At 63.0% G+C, this 19363-nt stretch overlaps 1 protein-coding gene across 14 annotated transcripts in view; it reads right to left on the bottom strand.

The window, feature by feature from the left end:
* Nucleotides 1–114: 114 nt before the first annotated feature.
* The window catches only part of DGKZ (diacylglycerol kinase zeta), a 43619-nt gene continuing 24370 nt past the window's right edge, over nt 115–19363 (bottom strand). For 3 of the 14 annotated variants that reach the window (XM_024975194.2, XM_024975196.2, XM_024975198.2), the window contains exons 2-31: nt 12132–12240; nt 11650–11745; nt 11306–11383; nt 10041–10097; nt 9852–9920; nt 9013–9084; nt 8781–8897; nt 8612–8683; nt 8227–8322; nt 7905–7987; nt 7729–7789; nt 7523–7636; nt 7276–7416; nt 6771–6849; nt 6515–6570; nt 6292–6354; nt 6117–6190; nt 5917–6028; nt 5274–5473; nt 5007–5107; nt 4837–4916; nt 4678–4747; nt 4520–4560; nt 3875–4014; nt 2393–2424; nt 2098–2141; nt 1551–1671; nt 1437–1470; nt 1090–1189; nt 116–831 (exon numbers count right to left, since the gene is read on the bottom strand). In XM_024975194.2, coding sequence (XP_024830962.1) covers nt 715–831; nt 1090–1189; nt 1437–1470; nt 1551–1671; nt 2098–2141; nt 2393–2424; nt 3875–4014; nt 4520–4560; nt 4678–4747; nt 4837–4916; nt 5007–5107; nt 5274–5473; nt 5917–6028; nt 6117–6190; nt 6292–6354; nt 6515–6570; nt 6771–6849; nt 7276–7416; nt 7523–7636; nt 7729–7789; nt 7905–7987; nt 8227–8322; nt 8612–8683; nt 8781–8897; nt 9013–9084; nt 9852–9920; nt 10041–10097; nt 11306–11383; nt 11650–11745; nt 12132–12240 — 2629 coding nt within the window. In that variant the 3' untranslated portion in view covers nt 116–714. 14 annotated transcript variants of the gene reach the window in all.

Raw genomic sequence — 19363 nt, 5'->3', positions numbered from 1 at the left:
AAATGGGTCTGCGTTCATGGCATCCAGTCCCTCAACCCTGCGGGTAACCCAGCAGATCCCACTGCTTCAGGAAGACCCCCCCCCACCCCCACCCCAAAAAAAGAAAAGCAGAAAGGAAAAAAAAATACACTTTACTGAGTCACACCCAGCTGTAAACATGTCACCATGAGGGAGCCCCATCCCAACCCCCAGGCCACAGAGTCGGAGGTGAAATGACAGGGTTTGGGAGGAGGGTCACAGGGGAGGTGCTAAGCAGGGCAGCGGGCAGGCAGATGCAGCAGAAGACCCCGGGTCGGGGTGGGGGGTCAGGGCAGGAGAGGGGGCTGAGCCCCCAGGAGCCTCAGAGTGACAGTCCCAAAGGGCTGGGAGGCTTACGAAGCCTCTTCCTGGGGGCTTCCTCAAGGCCCTCTGCCCTCCTGGCTGCGGCCCTTGAACTCCACGGCCCCCATAGCAGTGGGCCCCCCCAGTGCCATGCCCCCACCACCAGGCCTGCCCAGCCCAGTCCAGTTTCCTGGTCCCCTGTGAGCCTCCCTCCGGGTTAGGCTGTGGCCTCAGGGGACGGGGTGAGACCCCCCCCAGCTCCTCAGAGTCCAGCCCTAGGTCTGGGCAGCTCCTCAGGGAACAGCACGCGGCTCCTTCCCTGGGGCCGGGTCCCTCTGTGGCCGTCTGAATGGAATGTGGCAGCGCGGAGGCCAGGAGGGGGCTGGCCGGCCCTCACACCGCTGTCTCCTGGTCCTCCCGCTGGATCATCTGGTAATGCTGCCGGTTTTCCAGGTACGCCGCCAGTTCCGTGTCCTGAGCCTTCTCCGCTCTCTGCCGGGGAGTGTCACCCTGGATGGGAGCGGGGGCGGGGAGCTGCCATCACCTCAGGAGCCTGTTGGCCCCAACAGACTAGAAAGCAGGGCGCTTCCCTCGGGAGAAGCTGCCTTCTGTGATCTCAAGTTTGGGGTTCGGGCTGTGTTGAAGGCCAGCTCTGAATCCCCCGAGGCCGCCCTCCCCCAGGCTCCCCTCTCCCATGGGCGGAGTTCAGGGAAGGGTGGCTCTGTGTCTGCGTGGATTCCTCCGTGCCCGCCCTGCCCCTCTGCTCACCTGCTGGTCAGTCTTCATGAGCGAGGCCCCGGCCTCCACGATGTAGTGGCAGATGGTGCGCTGGCCCAGGGCTGCCGCCTGGTGCAGGCAGGTCTCCCCGCTGGGGGAACAGGGGCTGGCTGTGGACCCCATCCAGTCCTCTGGGCCCTCCTGTCTCCTCGGGGGCCATCAGAAGGGGCAGGAAGTGTGGGGTCCTGGGGCGGGACGGTGGGGGGAGGGTGGCCCAGAGGGCGACAAATGTGGCCAGGAAGGGTTTTATGGGCTCTGACAGGATCCACTCGGAGGGGCTAGATGAAGCCTGGGTGGTTTCCAGGGTGACTGGGGTCCTGCCCTGCCCAGATACTCACTTTTCCTCCACGGCATCAAGGATCTCAGTGGGCGCTGGAGAAGGGCGGGGATAAGAGGTTAGAGAGGCCCAGCAGCCTCCCCGCGGCCCCGGGGGCCCCAGGGGCACAGCTCACCGTGCTCCAGCAGGTAGCGGACCACTTCCTTGCTGCCGGTGCTGACCGCGTGGTGCAGGAGCGTGCGGCTCCGCTCATCACGGTGCATAAGGTCACCCCCAGCTCGGTGCAGCTCCTGGAGCTGGGGGCAGGAGGCAGGGCAAGGCTGGGGCACCTCGAGACCACCCTCCTTCCCACCACAGAAACGCCCCTCCAACTCACACAGGCCCCAGGCTCCCTAGAGTCTCCAGGGGTCTTTTGGGAGTGCAAGGGAGAGACACTGGGCATCTCTCATCCCAGGTGCCCTTGGAGCCTGTGGTTCCTCTAAGACTCGCTCCTTTCTGTGCCCTGGGGACAGACGGACTGAGCTAGGAAGCCCCTAAGGAGGGACAATGATTGTGGGCGGGGCGGCGCAGACTGGAACAATCACACGGAGACCCCCCCAGAGGGCCAGGTCATGACAGATGACTGCATCTTGACCAAGCAGCTCCTGGCCCAGCCAGAGGCCCCACTCCCCAGGCCCCGCTGGGGCTGCCAAGGGGAAGAAGCCCGAGCCTGGCACTAGTACCTTACAGAAATCGTTCCTCTTTGCAGCCTCGATGAGCTCTTCACCTGCTCGGAACACCAGCCTGTTACACTCTGGCACGGGAGGCCTTGGCTTGCATCAGTGCATGAACATGTATGTGATGTATTATTGTGCAAAGCGGGCCTGAGGGGCACGTGTGCGGAGGGCTGTGGCAAACGTGACTATAGCTATGTTGGTGTGAGGCTGTGTATGGGCTCCACCTCGCCCCGCCCCACCCCACTGAGCCTGGGTCCTCTGATCAGGGAGGAAGCAGGGGCCCTGCAGGGAGAGGCCTCACCTGTAGGGGGCGCAGCGTCCCCTGGCAGTGACCTGCAAACAGAGCAGATGTGACGGGGTGACATAATGAGATGTGATGGGTGACATGAGGTGTGACAGGATGAGATCTGACATGAGATGTGGCAGGGTGACGTGACGAGATGTGATGATGTAACAGGATGAGATGTGACAACGACTTGAGGTGACAGGGTGACAGGATGTGACAAGATGACATGAAATGACAGGGTGACATGAGATGTGACAGGGTGACAGGATGTGACAAGGTGACGAGATGTGACAGGGTGATAGGATGAGATGTGATGGGGTAACATGTGACAGGGTGACAGGATGTGACAAGGTGACAAGATGTGAGGGTGACAGGGACATGAGATGTGACAAGGTGACAGGATGTGACAAGGTGACATGATATGTGACAGGGTGACAGGATGAGATGACAAGGTGATGAGATGAGGGTGACAGGATGAGATGTGATGGGGTAACATGATATGTGACAGGGTGACAGGAGGTGACAAGGTGACGAGATGTGAGGGTGACAGGGACATGAGATGTGACAAGGTGACAGGATGTGACAGGTGACATGATATGTGACAGGGTGACAGGATGAGATGTGATGGGGTAACATATGTGAGGGTGACAGGATGAGATGACAAGGTGACGAGATGAGGGTGACAGAATGAGCTGTGACAGTGACAGGACGTGACAAGGTGACATGAAATGACAGGGTGACAGGATGAGATGTGCCAGGGTGTGGCAGGGTGAGATGTGGCAGGGTGACGTGGCTACAGCACAGGCCCAGCTTGTTGCCCTCCCCAGCCCCAGCCCGGGGCACCCTTGGTTCATTCAACAGTTTATTGAGTGCCTCCTGCATGTCAAGTGCTGTTCTGGGCACCAGCAACACAGCCGTGAACAAGACAGGTGGAGAACTTGCTCTCAGGGAGCTTACATTCTAGTCAGAGAGACAAAGTCAGACAAACGAGTAAACACAGTGTTCTGGAACAGGGAGTGTAGAAGAACGGGAGACTGGGTGGTGTGATTGAACAGCAACTTCAGGGGGGCTCCCGAGAGACTGCGGAGAAGGCACACCCAAGCTGAGACGTGAGTGGAGGGTGAAGATCAGGGAGGCAATGACAAGTCCAGAGGTGGGCAAACAAGACGGCAAAGAACGGACAGGTGAGCGGGGCTGCCCTGTGGTGGTGGAGGAGGGCACAGGTGCCCAGGGTGAAGTGACCAGGAGCAAGGCAGGGCACGTGCCCACAGGGTGCTGGGGGAGAGCAGGAGGCCAGGGGGCTGCAAGGCGCTCTGATGAGGGTGCGGGTGGCCAGGAGGGAGCCCAGGTGTCCGGCCACCACAGCGGGGCGGATGCTGGCCGGTGGGGCGGAGGGCTCATGGCCCGGCCACGGCCGGGGTGGGGGAGGAGGGGTTTCAGTTGGCTGTCCTTTGGGGCAATGGTAGGGGGGAGGGTTGGCTGAGGCTCGGGACTCACCGGGATGTGGGGGAGCAGGGCGAGGTGGGGAGAGGGGACGTGGGGGTGGGGAGGTCAGGACGGGCAGATGCCCCCAGCAGCTCAGGGTCCAGGATATAAATCTCGTCCTGTGCGATCTCGGTCACGTAGTTGAGGTGTTCCTACGGGGTTGGGGGGGAAGGTTGGGCTGAGGGTCAGGGCCCTGCAAGGCAGCCGATGGGGGGTGCAGGGGGAAGCCAGGCCAGCAGACCTGGAAAAGCCGCGGCCGTGAGGTGGAACACTGATGGGGCAGCCAGGCCTGTGGCCCTGCCAGCCCCCACCCCACCCCACCCCACCCCATCCCCTCCTCTCCCTTCCTGCCCCAGATCCCCTGACCTCACACAGGGGGTCCCCAGCTTGCAGCCCCTTCCCACGGCTAAGCCTTTACCGGGTGCCCCTGTCTCTGACCCAAAGCACCTTTCCTTCAGTGTCTGGCTGGAAGATGCCTGTGCTTTGAGGCTCCCCCACAACCCAACCCCGTGAGCCCAGCTTCTCACTGTCAGCACCATCCCTGTGCACTGCCCATCGGTGGACACGGGTGTGCCCGGCCATGCAGGGTGGCCAAACAGGACAGGTGACATGGGGGCCTGGAGCCAGCGGTTTTCGGAGCAGACCTTGAGTGCTTACCTGGGCCCTGTCGATTCTGTAGAAGCGGCTGGCAGTGGTGGCTGTGGGGAGAGGGCTAGCTGAGGAAGGTGGCCCCCTATCCAGGCCCAGGTCTCCAGCCGCCCCACCCAGGACTGCCAAGGGACGGGGCGGGACCCGGCCCTTCAGGGGCCACTCACCATCGAGGAAGCACCACTTGGGGGACAGTTTCTGGCACATCGGGGACTTGGCTCCAGCACCTTCGGGCTCCTGGCAAGAGAGGCAGAGGCCGGGGCTGAAGGCCACCAGAACCTGGGCCGGCGGGGCCCCGTTGGGCAGGCCCTGGCCCCACCCCTCACCTGCCGGAGCCTCTCGATGTGAGCGCGGCACAGCTCCAGGTCGCTGTCTCCTGGGACCACCACAGTGCCCAGCGGCACAGCTGCAGGGCAGGGCGGCCGTCAGCAGCGGGCTGCACCCCAGCCCGGGCCCCGCCCCTCAGCACCCGCTCCCCGCCCCGCCTGCCACTCACAAGCCTCTTTGAGCTGCTCCTTGTCGTAGTGCAGGGCCTCGTAGTCGTGCATGCTGACCCTGCTCACCTGGACTCGCAGCTGCTCCGGCACCGGCTGCTGGCTGCAGGCAGGCGACCACGTGGCGCTCGGCAAGGGCCCTCATGTACCGCCCCCCGCCCCAGCTGCCCCGGGGTACTGTTAGCCTCCTTCCCAGAGGGAAAAACTGAGGCTGGGGAGGGGCACAGTTTCTGGGGCCCAGGGCATGTGGGCGGGGCGGGGGGACATACTCGCTGTGCAGGGGGGCGGCGCTCCGCCGCTTGGCCTTCTGCACCATGGTGGCCTGGTTGCGCAGGGCAATGCGGATGCGCGAGGCTGCGAGCTTGCAGGGCTCACCGTCCACCTGCACCGGGATGGCTTTGGACGTGGTGAGCAGCACCTCTCGGCACTGCGTCAGCCGCTCGCCGTGCCCGCCCACCTGCAGCGCAGCCTGTGGGCACGGGAGGCTCAGGGTCAGGGGCCAGGGGCCGGCAGGACCGCAGGCTTTCCTTTTCCCAGGCTGGAGAACAAAGTGAGTAATCCCCCACCCGACGGAGAGCAGAGGAGGGTGAGACCCCAGCCAGAGAAAGGAGGTAAGGGTGAATTCTCCAGTCCTGGCCAATGAAAAGGAATTTGGTGACCCCCTTCCGTTATTTTTATTTTTTTATATTTATCTGGCTGCTTTGGATCTCAGTTTTGTCACACATGCTTAGTTGCCCTGAGGCATGTGGGAACTTAGGTCCCCCCAAAGGGATCAAACTCATGTCCCCTGCATTGCAAAGTGGATTCTTAACCACTGGACCACCAGGAAAGGCATCCCCTTCCATCTTGGGGCCAGTGCCAGGGGCAAGGCAGGCCTGGAGCTCCAGGTGGGCCCCGTGCTGGCTTACTCACCAGGGAGGTCATGGTAAAGCCGATGACCTCGAGGTAGCCATCGTCGTGCCGCTGGGGCTCAAAGTCATGGTGCTCCCCAGGGTGGCCCCAGGGCATGGTGCCCGCGCAGTACCTGGAGGGGAGGGCACCGCCATGGGCTTCAGAGGACGGGCGTGCAGGACAGGGACAGCAGGGCCCACCCAACACCCTCCCCTCCTCACCTGGGGATGTTCAAGAAAACAATGCACTGGGGTTTCAGGTCCTGAATCTTGGGGGTCAGGTCAGTCCCATCACACTGCAGGCAGGAACGGGCGGACGGGGTTGAGGGCATATGCACCCAGGGGGTATCCCTCCCGCCGGACCCACCCACCCTGCCTGCGGGCACAGCCCGCTCACCACCACGCGGATGTGCTTGGCCAAGTCCTTGGAGCTGCCCATCAGGAAGTCAGAGAAGGCTGTCTGTGGGAGACAGAGGGCGTCACCATCTGGTAACAGGGCATGTCCTTCCCGCTGCCGTACAGGGGTCCTGAGGCCTGGTGGACACGGGTGGGTGGGGGCATGGGTGGGAGAACGGGTGGGCGTGGCAACGGCTCGGCGCAGCAGCAGGCCCCGGACTCACCCCGGCGTAGAACATCTTATTCCGGAAGCGGCTGTTGAACTTCTCCGGGTTGGCCTCTGGGTGGTGACAAGAAATAGGGGACAGTCAGCTGCTCTGAGCCTGTTGGGGCTTTCCAATCTGGGCTTGGGCGGGATGGCTGATGATGGACGAAAGCCTTGTACTGGCAGGGGCAAGGTCTGGCCATCTCGGGGCCCCTCCTGGGCTCCCCCCCACCACCACCACCCGCGGGTGGCCTCCTCAGCAAAGACGCGCCCACCTCGAGACTCGTGGAACTCCAGGGTGACGTGGGCGTCAAAGCCCAGGCTGAAGTAGTTGTTGAAGACATCCAGAGGCAGCTGGAGGAGGGCCAAGGGACAGGAATGAGGGGCTCCCGCATGCACCCTGCGCCTCCCCACAGCCACCTCTGCAGAAAAGGGGCCTTGGCCCAGCCTTCTCAGCTCCCGGGGAGCCCCGTCAAGCGCCTGCACACCAAAGTGGCCTATGCCCAGCTGGCTTCTCTTCCCAGGCCTCGCCCGCCCCCCAACACACGACTCCTCCCTGACGGGCCTCACACGCGCCAGGCCCTGGCTCTGTGTGCTGCTGAGAACCAGTGGTGCCTGGCTGTAGCAGGTGCTTAGTAAGATGTGCTGAGAGGCTGCAGACAACTCTCCTGTGAGCTGAGGACTACCATTCCCTCTTCCCAAGGAGAGGCCGAAGTCTGGTGACACAAAGACTTGCCCCAGATCCCACACACCCCCGGCTCTCCCCCACAGTGGACCCACCTGGTCGGTGGCCCCCTCATCTCGCTCCTCGGGCCCCGCCTCGGGGTTGGGCTCCGCATGGAGGTCCCAGCGGTCCAGCTGTACCACGTTGCCCTCCTCCACGTGGGACAGGATCTTGGACACAGGCTCGTCAGTGTAGCCCTGGGGCGGGGGGGCGGCGGGAACTGAGCTCCTCTGGGGTCTGGGCCTCCCCCGGTACCCTGCCCCCCTCCATCCCCGGCTCCCTGCCCCGTCCGTGGGCGCTCACCCCGCCCCAGTTGAGGGTGCGGGCCAAGTCATTGCCAGTGCCCAGGGGCAGGATGGCGACTGGCGGCGGCGGCTTCAAGCGCAGCTGGTCCAGCGTGGAGAGGATCCAGCCGACCTGGAGGAGCAGGGCAGAGCGGGCCAGGTCGGTGCGGGCCAGGTCGGTGCGGGCGCCCCGGCGGCCCAGCCTCTCAGGCCGTGAGGACTCACCGTGCCGTCACCCCCGCAGGCCAGGATCCGCAGGTTGTGCACTCGGCGATACATCTCCAGCCTGGGGTCAGAGGGTGGGAACGGGGTCAGAGGGGTCAGGACCCGTGAGCTGTGCCCAGAGAGCGCGCCAGGCCAGCTCTCGCCACCGCCCCCACAGAGCCCTGGCAGGTACTTACGCCTCCCTGGGGCCCCCCTGGCTCAGGTCAAAGACTTGCCGGGGATTCAGATACCAGAGGAAGGACTGGATGATCTTGGCGCCCTGTGGGAGACCAGGAGCCGACAGGGAAGCGGGGAGGCAATCAGGGTGGTGGGCAGAGGTGGGGAGAAGCGCGTGGGCCCAGGAAGAGGCAAGATGCGGAGGCAGACGGGACTTTCTCCGCATCCCTGGGAGAAAGGGGTGGGGCCAAAGCCAACCTGGGAACACCTGCTGGGGGGAGGGGCTGAGCTAGACCCCACCCCGCCCCAAGGCTCTCAGAGGAGACTGGAGGCTGTGTGTACCTGGTTGCCCCCACTCTTGGGGTTCACGAACACCAGCAGGGGCTTCATGAGGGGGGACGGGGTAGGCCTGATGATGAAGGGTCTCCAGCGGCCCTCCTTGGAGACAGAGAGAGCCCGTAAGGCTGGTTCCCACCCTGGGGGACCCTCACCCTGTTCTCTGTGCCCCAGGTGCCCCCGTGAGTATCACCGCAGGGTCAGACCTCACAGTGGGCCTGGCCCCAGAGGAGGACCTGGACCTCTCCCCCTGCTTGGGGGCTCCAGAGCCCAGATTGACCCAGCGACAGCCGCATCGTCAGCTCCAGCGGCGGGGAGGGCCTCAGTGCCCCAAGAAACAGGCCCCCCTCTCCTGTTCCCCTCCGGCTGCCCACCTGGTCCCCGGTCTAACCTCAGGCCCTTTCTTGCTAGACTTCCTCTTGAAGGATGCTCTTTTTTTCTTCTTGCTGGCTTTGAGGGTGTTCTGCGAGGGAAGTGGAGGTGTGGGTGACAAGATGGTTGGGGCTAGGGTGGCTGGCAGACCCTGGGGGTTAGGGTTTCCTGGCGCAGGTGGGACTCACCTGGGGCCTGCGGGCCCGGAGGATCCAGGTGGGGGGGATGACCACAGCGGCGTGGACCCCCAGGGAGCACGGCTCCTCGATCTGCTGCAGCATGAAGCAGGACACCTTGCTGTGGTACTGGAGGGGGTGGGGTGGGGTGGGGGGGCGTGGCTGAGCTGGGCCTGGCCGAGACCTGCAGCCCGCACCCCGCGCAGCCCAAGGGACAGCCGGCCGGCAGGGGAGTGGCACTCACTGCTTGCTTGCACCAGGAGCAGCTGATGGCCACGATCTCCTTGCTGTGGAAGGTGAACTTCTGCTGGAAGCCCTGGGAGGCAGAGGGTGGTGAGGGTCCCTGGGGCTGGGCCCAGAGCAGCAGGCCCAGCCCCTTCCTGCCGTCAACATCTCTCTGCCCAGGGCAACTGAGCACTCTTATTTTTTTTTTAAAGAAAAGAACTATAAAAGGAGTCCCTGAAGTCATGGGTGCTGAGCCAGGCTGGGTCTCTGAAGTTAACTGCACCATCTGCTGGAAAGGGGTCCATAGATAACTCCTGCCTAACTCCAGTCCCTCCTTCCCAACCCAGGCTCTCAAAGCTCTGTGCAGTAACCATCACAGTCATTCCCTGTTCGTCCTACACTGGTTTATCGCAGGGTCTACTGTGCCCAACGTGCTGGACACTCAGGGTAGATGGAGGGAGAAGGGACAAGGCCCCTAGATCTCTCTGATTCTGAACTTACTGGGGGGTGGGCGGGGGGGACAAGACGGGTCAGTGAAACCTGGGCTGCTGTGGGCTGTGCTCGCACCCAGTGGGCCCTCAATGTGCACTGGCTGAGCTAGCGATGGAAAAAGCCTCCATGCTTCTTGAAGGGCTTGCTCACAGCTTCCAAGCGGTCCAGACACACTGCTCTTGGAGGAGAGGCGTTCCTCCCTGCTCTCCCGCTCTGCCCAGGGACCTGGGCGTTCTGGGACTGAGCGGGCACGGCAGACAGAGAGAGTGGGCCCAGGACTCTGCCCACAGTCAGGGACGGACGGGCCATGTGTGGCGGTGCGGGGGTCGCCGGGACCAGGGCCAGCTTGCTTGGGTGGAGCCTCACCTTCCCGCAGTGCCGACACTTGCCGTCCTGGCGTCGCCGGTGTACCCAGTGGTGCCGCACGAAGGTTGGCTGGCGGAGGAGAGGAGCAGCACTGGGCTGAGTGCCGGGCGGAAGCCCAGAGATGCTCTGGAGTCACTGCCGAGAGGCCCACTTGGGAAACTCGGGGCCCTAACTACCCCGGGTACTTACCTCACGGACGTTCCTGGAGCCCGATTCACGGAAGGATGGCTTACAGCGGAAATTTATCTGTGAAACACGCAGTGACCGCCGAAATGTCAGAACCGCCCCTTGTGGGGTCAGGCACATGGCCACCCTCTTCAGAAGGTGTCACTCAGGAAGCGTCCTCACAAAGGAGGGAGAGGCCCCCCAGCATCCTGGGGGCCCTGAGAACACCAGACACCTCTTCTCAGAGGCCCTCTGGCATCCCTCCTCCTCTCCACTAGCCAGAAGGAAGCTCCCTTCCGCTGCCCAGTCTTCTGGGATGAGGGAGACAGCAAGTTCTGTATCCGTCTTCCCCACTAAAAGGCAGCAAGGCTGACCCGTCCTGTACTCTTCCTCGCCCTCCAGCTCTCCCAACTTAGGCACCTGCAGGCAACCCAGCCCATGCTTGTGGACTGGTCCCTGGAGCCGTCAGCCCATTTGTGGAGTCCTGGTTTATCACCTTAGGGGCTGGTGTGACGGATCTACGGGACTTGGGGCTACAGGCGTCTCTCTTTTCCTCAGGGCCCCTGCTTCGGCCCTAGGAAAACTGTAGGGAAAGTTCACTGTATGAGTTGAGGAGTAGCGGAAGCCGTCTGCGTCAGCCTCGTTCAAGCCATTCCTAGTCCTACAGGATTTTTCTTACGCTGGTCTTGGTTTCTGCTGGTGGGGAGTCCTGCGGGGCCACGGCAGCCCCCCAATCCCTGGGCCTGGACCCACTCACCCAGCTGTCCTTCTCCCTCCCTCCCTAGAAGCGGGGGGCCCAGACGCGCCCCTAGCTGCAGCTGCTCTGTGGACAATGGTCCCTGGGAAAAGGTCTTTACAGCCCTCCTCCTCTCCACTAGTGGAGGGGACAGGGCCGGGCTTCAGGGCCCACACAGGACTGGCCCAGACAGAGCTGAGGTACAAAGGCTCAGCCCCTTCTAAGTATTAGTTTGGGAACTGATAAAAATGGTATCTCAGCCAGCATTCATGACTTCATCTTGTCTAGTAATAGTCTTATGAACCTCGCTCTGTGCCAGGCTTGTTCTGGGCAGCAGGGACACAGCAGCAAATGAAGGGGGAGCCAGGATGCAAACGCAGGCACTGCGGCTCCAGGGTCCTTGGTTTTTTCACCACTGTACATACTGAGGCACCCCTGGCCGGTGTTGTTTGTGTGACGTGAACACACGTGTACAGAGACCTGTGTAGGAGTGCCGTGAGGGCTTCAGCAGCCCGAGGGGGAGGGGCAGGAAAGCCTGAACAGCCACGCTCACCTTCTCGAGCTGCTCAATGCAGGGTGTGTGGACCACAATCTTGCAGGCTGCACACTTTCTCCGGGACACTGATTTCTGCTGCGGGAAACAGAAGGTCCCTGAGGCACCGGCCTCAGGGTGCCACCCCACGGCCTGCCCCGGCACAGCTGCTCTGGGAGAGCATTGTCGAGCCCCCGTCCCGGCTTCAGGACCCAATCCCATTCCTCTGGCCACCGGGGGGCAGCCCCCTGCAGGGCGGCTCAGGCGAGAGCCTCGTTCCCACCTTCCCCTGGAAGTGCCTGCCTACAGGGCTCGAGACCCGGCTCCACCACCAGGGGGCGGCCTGCCGCACCGCGCTCACTCACCAGCATCTTGGCGACGCAGTACTGCTCTCCGACGTAGCAGAAGTCCCCGGACACGTTGGTCTCAAACCAGATGTGTTCCCCATACGTCGCTGACTCCTAGAGGACGGGACGAGCATGCTCGGTGCACGCCTGCTCTGCTCCCAACCCTCTCCCAAGACAAACCTGCTCCAGCCCTCACAATCTACCTCCCTGCATCCTGCTTTCCCCCCGGCTGTCTGTTGGGCTTAAGGCTTGGCTCAAACGTGGCCTCCTGGTTAGTGCAGACCTGCTGCGCCCCATCTACTGTCCCTCTCCCAAGACAAACCTGCTCCAGCCCCCACAATCTACTTCGCTGCATCCTGTTTTCACCACTGTTGGCTTCAAGGCTTGGATCTGCCCTGACCCCACAGGTCCATGGGCTTCCCTTGCAGCCGCCCGCAGTACTTCCGACCCCCAGCGGGGAGCTGGTCCCCATAGACCCCTCCCAGCTCCAGGCCACTCACACTCCAGTCCACGGTGCTCCGGATCTGCCGCTCAGGCTCGCTGCACGGGGCCCCAGGAGCAGGAGGAGGGGGTGCCAGGTGCTGGAGGCCCGACTTGGTGATGGCTTTCCTGCGGAGGAGGAGACGGCTGAGGCCAGCTGGGCGCGCAGCGCCCCTGCTTCCTTCCTCTCGCCTGGGATCTCTGCCTTCACCTTGACCTCAACCCTGGGTCAAGGCAGGGAGGGCAGAGGAGGCTCCCAGGAGAACCCCCGCCCCCTCCCGCCCAACTCTGAGAGGATCCCCGAGGAGACTGGACTCTCCTTGCTGCCCTGCTGGCTTCCGAGCCTGGCCCAGAGCTGCTGCCGAGCTGGGGACCCTCGGGCCAGCCCCCCCGGAGGTCACACCACTGCCCTGCTGGCTGCAGCTATACCTACGCAAGCAGGGCACTCCAGGTCTGGGGTCCGGCTGACTTGCGCCGCAGGGCTACCTGCCGCCGGCGGCACAGCGGGCGCACGCGGGCGGGCATCCCGAGGCCGGCTGCGGTACCCGAGGCTCTTCGACCCCCTGGGGTGGGGTTCTGGCTCACGGGCCGCGGCTGGCTGAGGCGTCGGTAGTGACCGTGCAGGCCCCAGAGCCCATGGTCTTTCACCACGTCTGCGGGCAGCAGCTGGGAGGAGGCCCGGCGCCGGCGCCAGCGCGGAACGGGCAGCAGGGGCAGCGCGCTGCGGGGCGGCGGTGGGGATGGCCCTGGGGTCCCGGAGCCCGGCTGGGCGGCACTCGGCAACGCGACCCTCACATCCTCCTTCTGCAAGCCCTCCTCCTCTTCCATGCCCACGAGCCCAGCCAACAGCAGGGGTGCCACCAAAAGCTGGGGCCCCACCACGGCTGGCTGCGGCTGGGTGGGCACCTCCTCCACGGCAAAGCGGGGATTGCAGGCGGGGGGCGCGGTGCTGGAGCGCCGGCGGCGGCCGGGGCGCGGGGCCCCTACCCCACAGCCCAGGAGACAGCCCTGGAGCTGCGCGCTAGAGCGCCGCCGCTGTGCCAGCGAGGAGGAGGCCTGCCCCGCGGGCGAGCGGCGCCGGGCCTTGCTTGTGGGCAGCCCCACACCGCTGGGCCGCCTCGGCCCCTCCCCTGGGCCAGGCGCCTTCCGCTGGAAGTGTCTCTTAATGAAGGTCTCCATGGCAGGGGCAGGCGGGTGGCTGTTGGGCACAGAGACCGGAAGAGTCAGGAGCCGGGCCAGGCCAGGCTCCATCCCAGGCCCAGGAGCCCAGTCTCAGCCTCTGCCCTTGGAGAAGGGACACTTGGGAGGAAATGGGGGTGTTCTGTGGCCTCTGAGCCCCTTAAACGGGGTGGGTGGGGTACCAGAAGACCCAGCAGGGAGCCCACACTCATCGCTGTTGGACGCCCTGGTGCTCCCCAATTCCACCCCCCTGCAGCCACAGGAGCAGTGGGGAGTGGGGCTGCCAGCTACCCTTCTGGGTTCCCCTGTCCAGGCACCAAGATCCACAAAGCTCTGGCCTTAAGGACTTCCAAGTCCTTTGCCTGAAGCTGATGGAAAGGAGAGAGAAAGGAAGCTGGGAGCCTGGAGTCAACCTAGACAGACTGCGGGGCTGTTGTTTAGCTGCTCAGCCTTGTGTGACTTTGCAACCGCATGGACTGCAGCACACTAGGCTTCCCTGTCCTTTATCATCTCCTGAAGCTTGCTCAAATTCATGCCCGTTGAGTCGGCGGTGCCATCCGACCATCTCACCCTGCCTTCTGTCTTTCCCAGCATCAGGGTCTTTTCTAGTGAGTCAGCTCTTTGCATCTCGTGGTCAAAGTACTGGACCTTCAGCTTCAGTATCACTCCTTCCAATGAATGTTCAGGGTTGATTTCCACAATCGATCACAGAAAACTAACCAAACTGATTACATGGATCACAGCCTTCTCTAGCTCAATGAAACTATAAGCCATGCCGTGTGGGGCCACCCAAGGCGGATGGGTCACGGTGGAGAGTTCTGACAAAACACGGTCCACTGTGGAAGGGGGAATGGCAAACCACTTCAGTATTCTTGCCTTGAGAACCCCACGAACAGTGTGAAAAGGCAAAAAGATAGGACACTGAGGGTCTGAGGGCAAGGTTTTTCCTCTCCTTGGGCAGGTTAGGCTTAGGTGTCCCTTCCTGAGACACTGCAGAAACCAAGCCATGGTAAGAAAATGAGGCTCTCTGAAGGGAAATTCAGCCCTGCCATGACCCCCAGACTTGGGGCCAGGCTGAGTGGCCCCAGAAAGGGAGGGGATCTGACATCTGCCTCGCGGGTGGAAGGCCGCTTGGAGCTCACCCCACCCCGCTGCCTGAGAACTGGAGAAGCAGATGCACAGGGCGGGGAGAGAAGCCACCAGAGGGACTTTGTGCGGGAAGCCGAAAGAGCCACGAGAGCGCCTCTGGGCTCTGTGGGTGCGCTCTGCCTCTAAGGGGCTGATGGTAAGCACTTCCCAGGCCTCACCTTTCTGAAGAGGCCAGGATGGACAACCCATGTACGACAGTGCTGGACGATGTCTGAAAACCTTCGTCTGGACGCTGAGGGAGCCCGTGAACTGCACCTTGACCTGGGGGCCAAGACCCGAAGCCCCAGCGCTCAGAATCCGAACACTAAGCTACCTGGAGCACCATCCTGCAGGAGTCCCGGGGACCACGCTTGCTCGAGCCATCCTCCCTTGACCTGGTCCGAGCACGGGCTCCAATTCCTTCACCAGCTCACCTGCCTCGTCGCCCCATCTACACAGGCTAAGGGGAGCACGTGCACTCTTACCTGCTCCTAACGGTGGGGAAAGGGCACAGAGCCTGGGGTGCTTCAAGGGGGCCATGCCTCCAGAGCACTTAAGGACATGTGTGTCCACCATCAGGTACTCCTGGGCTCTGGCAGCCACAAGGAGGTCTGAGTCACAGCCACGGGACCCCTGCCTGGGGCTGACAGGAGAGACACTTCTGTCAGCTGCAGGCCTGACAGCGTGGAGGAACGGCTTGAGGAATCCGGGCTGGGCTGCATAGCCAGCGCCTCCTCCTCCCCCTCCCACCTTGATTTGCTACTGCCCTGGTTGGCTTCCCTGGTGGCTCAGAAAGATCCCCAGGAGAGGAAATGGCGGCCCACTCCAGTACTCTTGCCTGGAAAATCCCATGGACAGAGGAGCCTGGTAGGTTACAGTCCATGGAGTTGCAAAGAGTCAGACATGACTGAGCGACTTCACTTCACTTGGGGGTCCGGGCAGGCAGCATTAGGCCAGGGCCTTGGATAGGTGCAGGAATACTGACATGGAGGCAGCCATGCCTGCAGAAGCAGTGTTGGGGGCTGCCGGGCTCCAGGGCTCGCTGTTTACGATCTGCCAGCCTCTGCAGGTGACAGGGAGGAGGGCAGAAGAGCTCCTGGTTTCCTTCCTAGAATCAATGCCGTCCCACCTGACATTTGCTGAGTGCCCACACACGTCAGGCAGTATACTAAGTCCTTGGCAAACATGTGCACCGTTTTATAAACCACAGCACCCTAAAGAATAGATACTGTATCATGCCTGGCTCCTGAAGAGAGATGGAGGAGATAAACCAGCCCAAGGTGCACAGCTAGTCCTGGGGAGCCGGGGCTGGAACCCACCTCGACCCGAGGCAAAGCCTGGTCTGAGCTGGGACTAAGGTGCCTTAATGACAACAGTGGTCCACTTACCCATCGCCCACTACGTGACAAGCGTTTTCACTCGTCATCTCATTTGAGCCTACCTCCCTCCCCTGGGGCAGGTTACAGAGAGGAGGAAACCAGCTTGAGATCAGGCCCAGGCTCCAGGGTCACACGGCTGGCCATGGGCAGGAGCGGGACCTGAACTCAGGTCCGCCTGACGCAGGGTCTGCACTGCGACCAGCCAGAGGAGCCTGGAGGCCCAGCAGCCCGCTGCCGCCGGGACCCTGGCTTGCCAGCTCTGTCCCAGGGTGTCAGCTTTCCCCGCCCGCCTGGTCAGGCCGCCCTGTGACAGCTGCCCAGCGTGGAGGAGATTAGTCACCCGAACACACCGCCTGATGCGAGTGTCACCCAGAAAACAAAGGCCACAGTCCCAGGGGGGAGGTGCGGCAGGCGCTCTGTGGGTGGCGGAGAGGGTGGACCCTGCCGGCTGCCTGGCCCAGGCCTGCGACAAGAAGGGCTGGGGGGGTGGAGAGGCCTCGCGGCTCACCTGCCGCAGGACACGGGGGCGACTTAGAGGGGCTCCCCGCGCGCCTGGGTCACCACCGGGCCCGGCCCCGGAGTCTCCCCAGTGGCCTGGTGGGGCGGTCACCACCAGCGGGGGCGGGCCGGGCCGGACCAGGCCGGTGCTGCGTGACCTGCAAAGCTGCTCCCTCTTGGGCCTCAGTTTCCTTGTTGGTCGGAGGAGGCCGTCAGCTGGCTGATCTGACGGTTTACGACCTGCTCTCCTCTAAGGCGACCACGCCTCTGCACTCCGACACCCCCTCCCCCCAGGCCCAGGCTTCCTGTTCCTCTGGTCGCCATAGAAACCTCTGTCCTCTGGTCAGCAAAGGCCTGACTCCTGACTTCCTATCTCAGCCCAGGCCTCTCCTGGGTCTGCTCTGAGGCCCTGCCGACTCTCAGGCCTGTCCCGGACTCTCCTCTGCCTGCGCCTGCAGCCTCTTCTCATGGCACGGCCCTGGGCGGCAGCTTCCTCTCACCTCACGCTCTGTCAGCTCCCACACACCACACTCAGTACGTGTAAAGGTCACCGGAGGAGGCCCCACAGGGTTCTGACACCGACAGCAGAGCACAAATGGCTGCCTCAGCCTCCTGGCCGGGGGCCCGGCGGGGGAAGCCTGTCACACCCGAAGGGGATGGGCTGGGAGAGGGCTCAGGGGCCCCGTCGACGTCCAGCTGGCTGCTAGGAGCCTGGGGGGAGGACAAAGGGTCTGTGGGGAGACAGGCTCAGTGGTGGCTGGCTGGGCACCCTGGTGAACAGCAGACGGTGCGGCTGCAGGTGGCTAGGCTCAGGCAGCTGCCGGGGCTGAGTGGACACAAGTGCCCCCGCTCCATCGGCTGCTGGCTAGAAAGGCCAGGACTCCTGATCGCCCAGTTAGACTGGCGCACGCTATGTTAGCTTCAAGCTTTGGAACCCTGTATCTGCCACTGCTTTCCTGGGCTGATCAACTAACCTTTTGGAGTCTCAATTTTCTCCTCTGCAAAACAGGGCTTAAACGACCTAGTCCAGAGGCTTTGACATGAGAGAGGTTCAGATGACATAACGGTACGAAGTACCTGATGACAGCCGGCAGAGAGGAGGGGCTTGGCAGGGCCTACATCCACAGCAGACACCTGGGCATGTGGATCATGCCACCTACCAGAGTCTGTCTCTGCTCCCAGGGGCTCAGTGGTAAAGAACCCGCCAGCCAAAGCAGGAGACGTAAGAAACGTGGGTTCGATCCCTGGGTTGGGAAGATCTCCTGGAGCAGGGCATGGCAACCCACTCCAGTATTCTTGCCTGAAGAATCCCATGGATGGAGGAGCCTGGTGGACTATAGTCCATGGGGTCATCAAAAGTCAGATACAACTGAGCATGCATGCACGGTGCAGGTAGGAGACCAGAAAGGGAAGCAGGAGTAGCCAGGATGGCCACCACCCATCATATGAGGAACACAGCTTGGCAGCCTGGGATGCATGGGGGGTCTGCTCATGCTGGGACGAATGCCCTCTGCCCCTGGCACCAGACCGGGCCCCCAGGGACTGCTCTGCCTCCCGGGGTGCTCACACAGGCCACCCTGTGGGATTCAGCCAGAGTGCCCATTCCACCCTGAGTGGGCCCCCCCCCCGCGTCCTGCTGAGGCTGGCAACGGTGCACAGCGGTCATCTCCAGCAGCCCCACAGCAGGGCCTATGGGTCAGAAGCCACCTTGGCGGCTCTGCTCCCACAGCACTGAGGCTGAGGTCGAGGGAAGGGGGTAGGGACGGCTGGAAGTGGGGCCTGCCTGGGGGCTGCTGAGGCAGGGTGCCCAGGCCTCCACTCACTAAGAAGAGACTGCCAAAACCAAACCGAAGCAAACTTCACAGTGCAAGAGGTGGGCCAGGGCTGCGTGGTACGGGGGGCGACTACGCCAGTCATGTTTACCACGACGGGGTCTGCCCTGGCTCGGGGACAGCAGCTCAGACCCCCACCCCTTCCCATTCCCTTTCCAGCAGCTCCAGGAGCCTGGTTTGGGGACAGCGGTGCCTGGGGGACCGCTGTGGGGGACCCCACAACCCCACCCCGACAGGTCCAAGAAGGTTAGGAAGCAGAAGGCAAGGGAGGGTTGAGGGAAGCCCCTTTGACCTGATCTGGAAGGCAGGGTGGCAGGCGGGAGGTGCCCTCAGGTGGCAGGCAGAGCGGGCGGGTGGGGGCCGGGGTCCCGGTGGGCAGGCAAGCCCCGCTGCACTGCTGCAGCGCCAGCTCCGGGCTGCCGGCCTCCGGCTGAGCAAGTCCTAGTTTGGAGAGCGAGCCGCTGAGGCTGCTCCTCTGCCCCCTCCCCCTCCCAACCCTCCTCCCCGCCCCCCAGCCTGAGACAGCCGTTATGAAAATAACCCGATTGGTAACCGACTGCACTTCCTCTCCCAGCAGAGCAAGCAGGCAGCGGCTGCTGGGCGGGCGGCCGGGCGGGCACACATGGGCACGAGCCTGGCTTCCCGGCTTCTCTTCCCAACGTCTCCAGAGGCTGGCAGGGCAACAGCCCCGGAGCCTCCCCTCCAGCCAGCCCGGTCACAAGCACAGCCCCTGTCTCAGCTCCAGGAAGGCAAGGGGGCTGGGGGGGTTAGACGTGGGGGGGTCACCATACACTCTCTAGCTCCCCATGAACAGGTTTTTCCGGGGTCTGGGGAAAGCATCTGAGACAGCTAAGCACCGGCCCCAGACAAAATAACCACAAAAACAAATATCTTGTGGAGTGTTTCACAACTTACAAAGCGCTTTTTCACAAGGATTACCAGACAGGAGGCTTGTAACCCCCCCTGTGCAAGTGACATTTCGGTCCCAGCTGAACCACCAGGGCACCTGAGGCTCAAGGAGGCCTGTCGTGCCCAGAGCTTGGAAGGGCTGATCCGGGCCTCGCAGCCCTGCCAGGGGCCTGTCAGGTCCAGAAGAAGCCAGGCCACGTTGCACCCACCCAGCCCAGCACGCCAACCCTCGGTTTACACCCCTGGCCCCCAGAATCTAGAGCACCAGCTCTCCAACATCCTGGTCCAAGGACCCTCTTACACTCTTACAAATTACTGAAGATTGCC

Source organism: Bos taurus, chromosome 15, assembly GCF_002263795.3.
Source record: "Bos taurus isolate L1 Dominette 01449 registration number 42190680 breed Hereford chromosome 15, ARS-UCD2.0, whole genome shotgun sequence".
Lineage (NCBI taxonomy): Eukaryota > Metazoa > Chordata > Mammalia > Artiodactyla > Bovidae > Bos > Bos taurus.
This window is presented reverse-complemented; position numbering and strand designations above follow the sequence as displayed.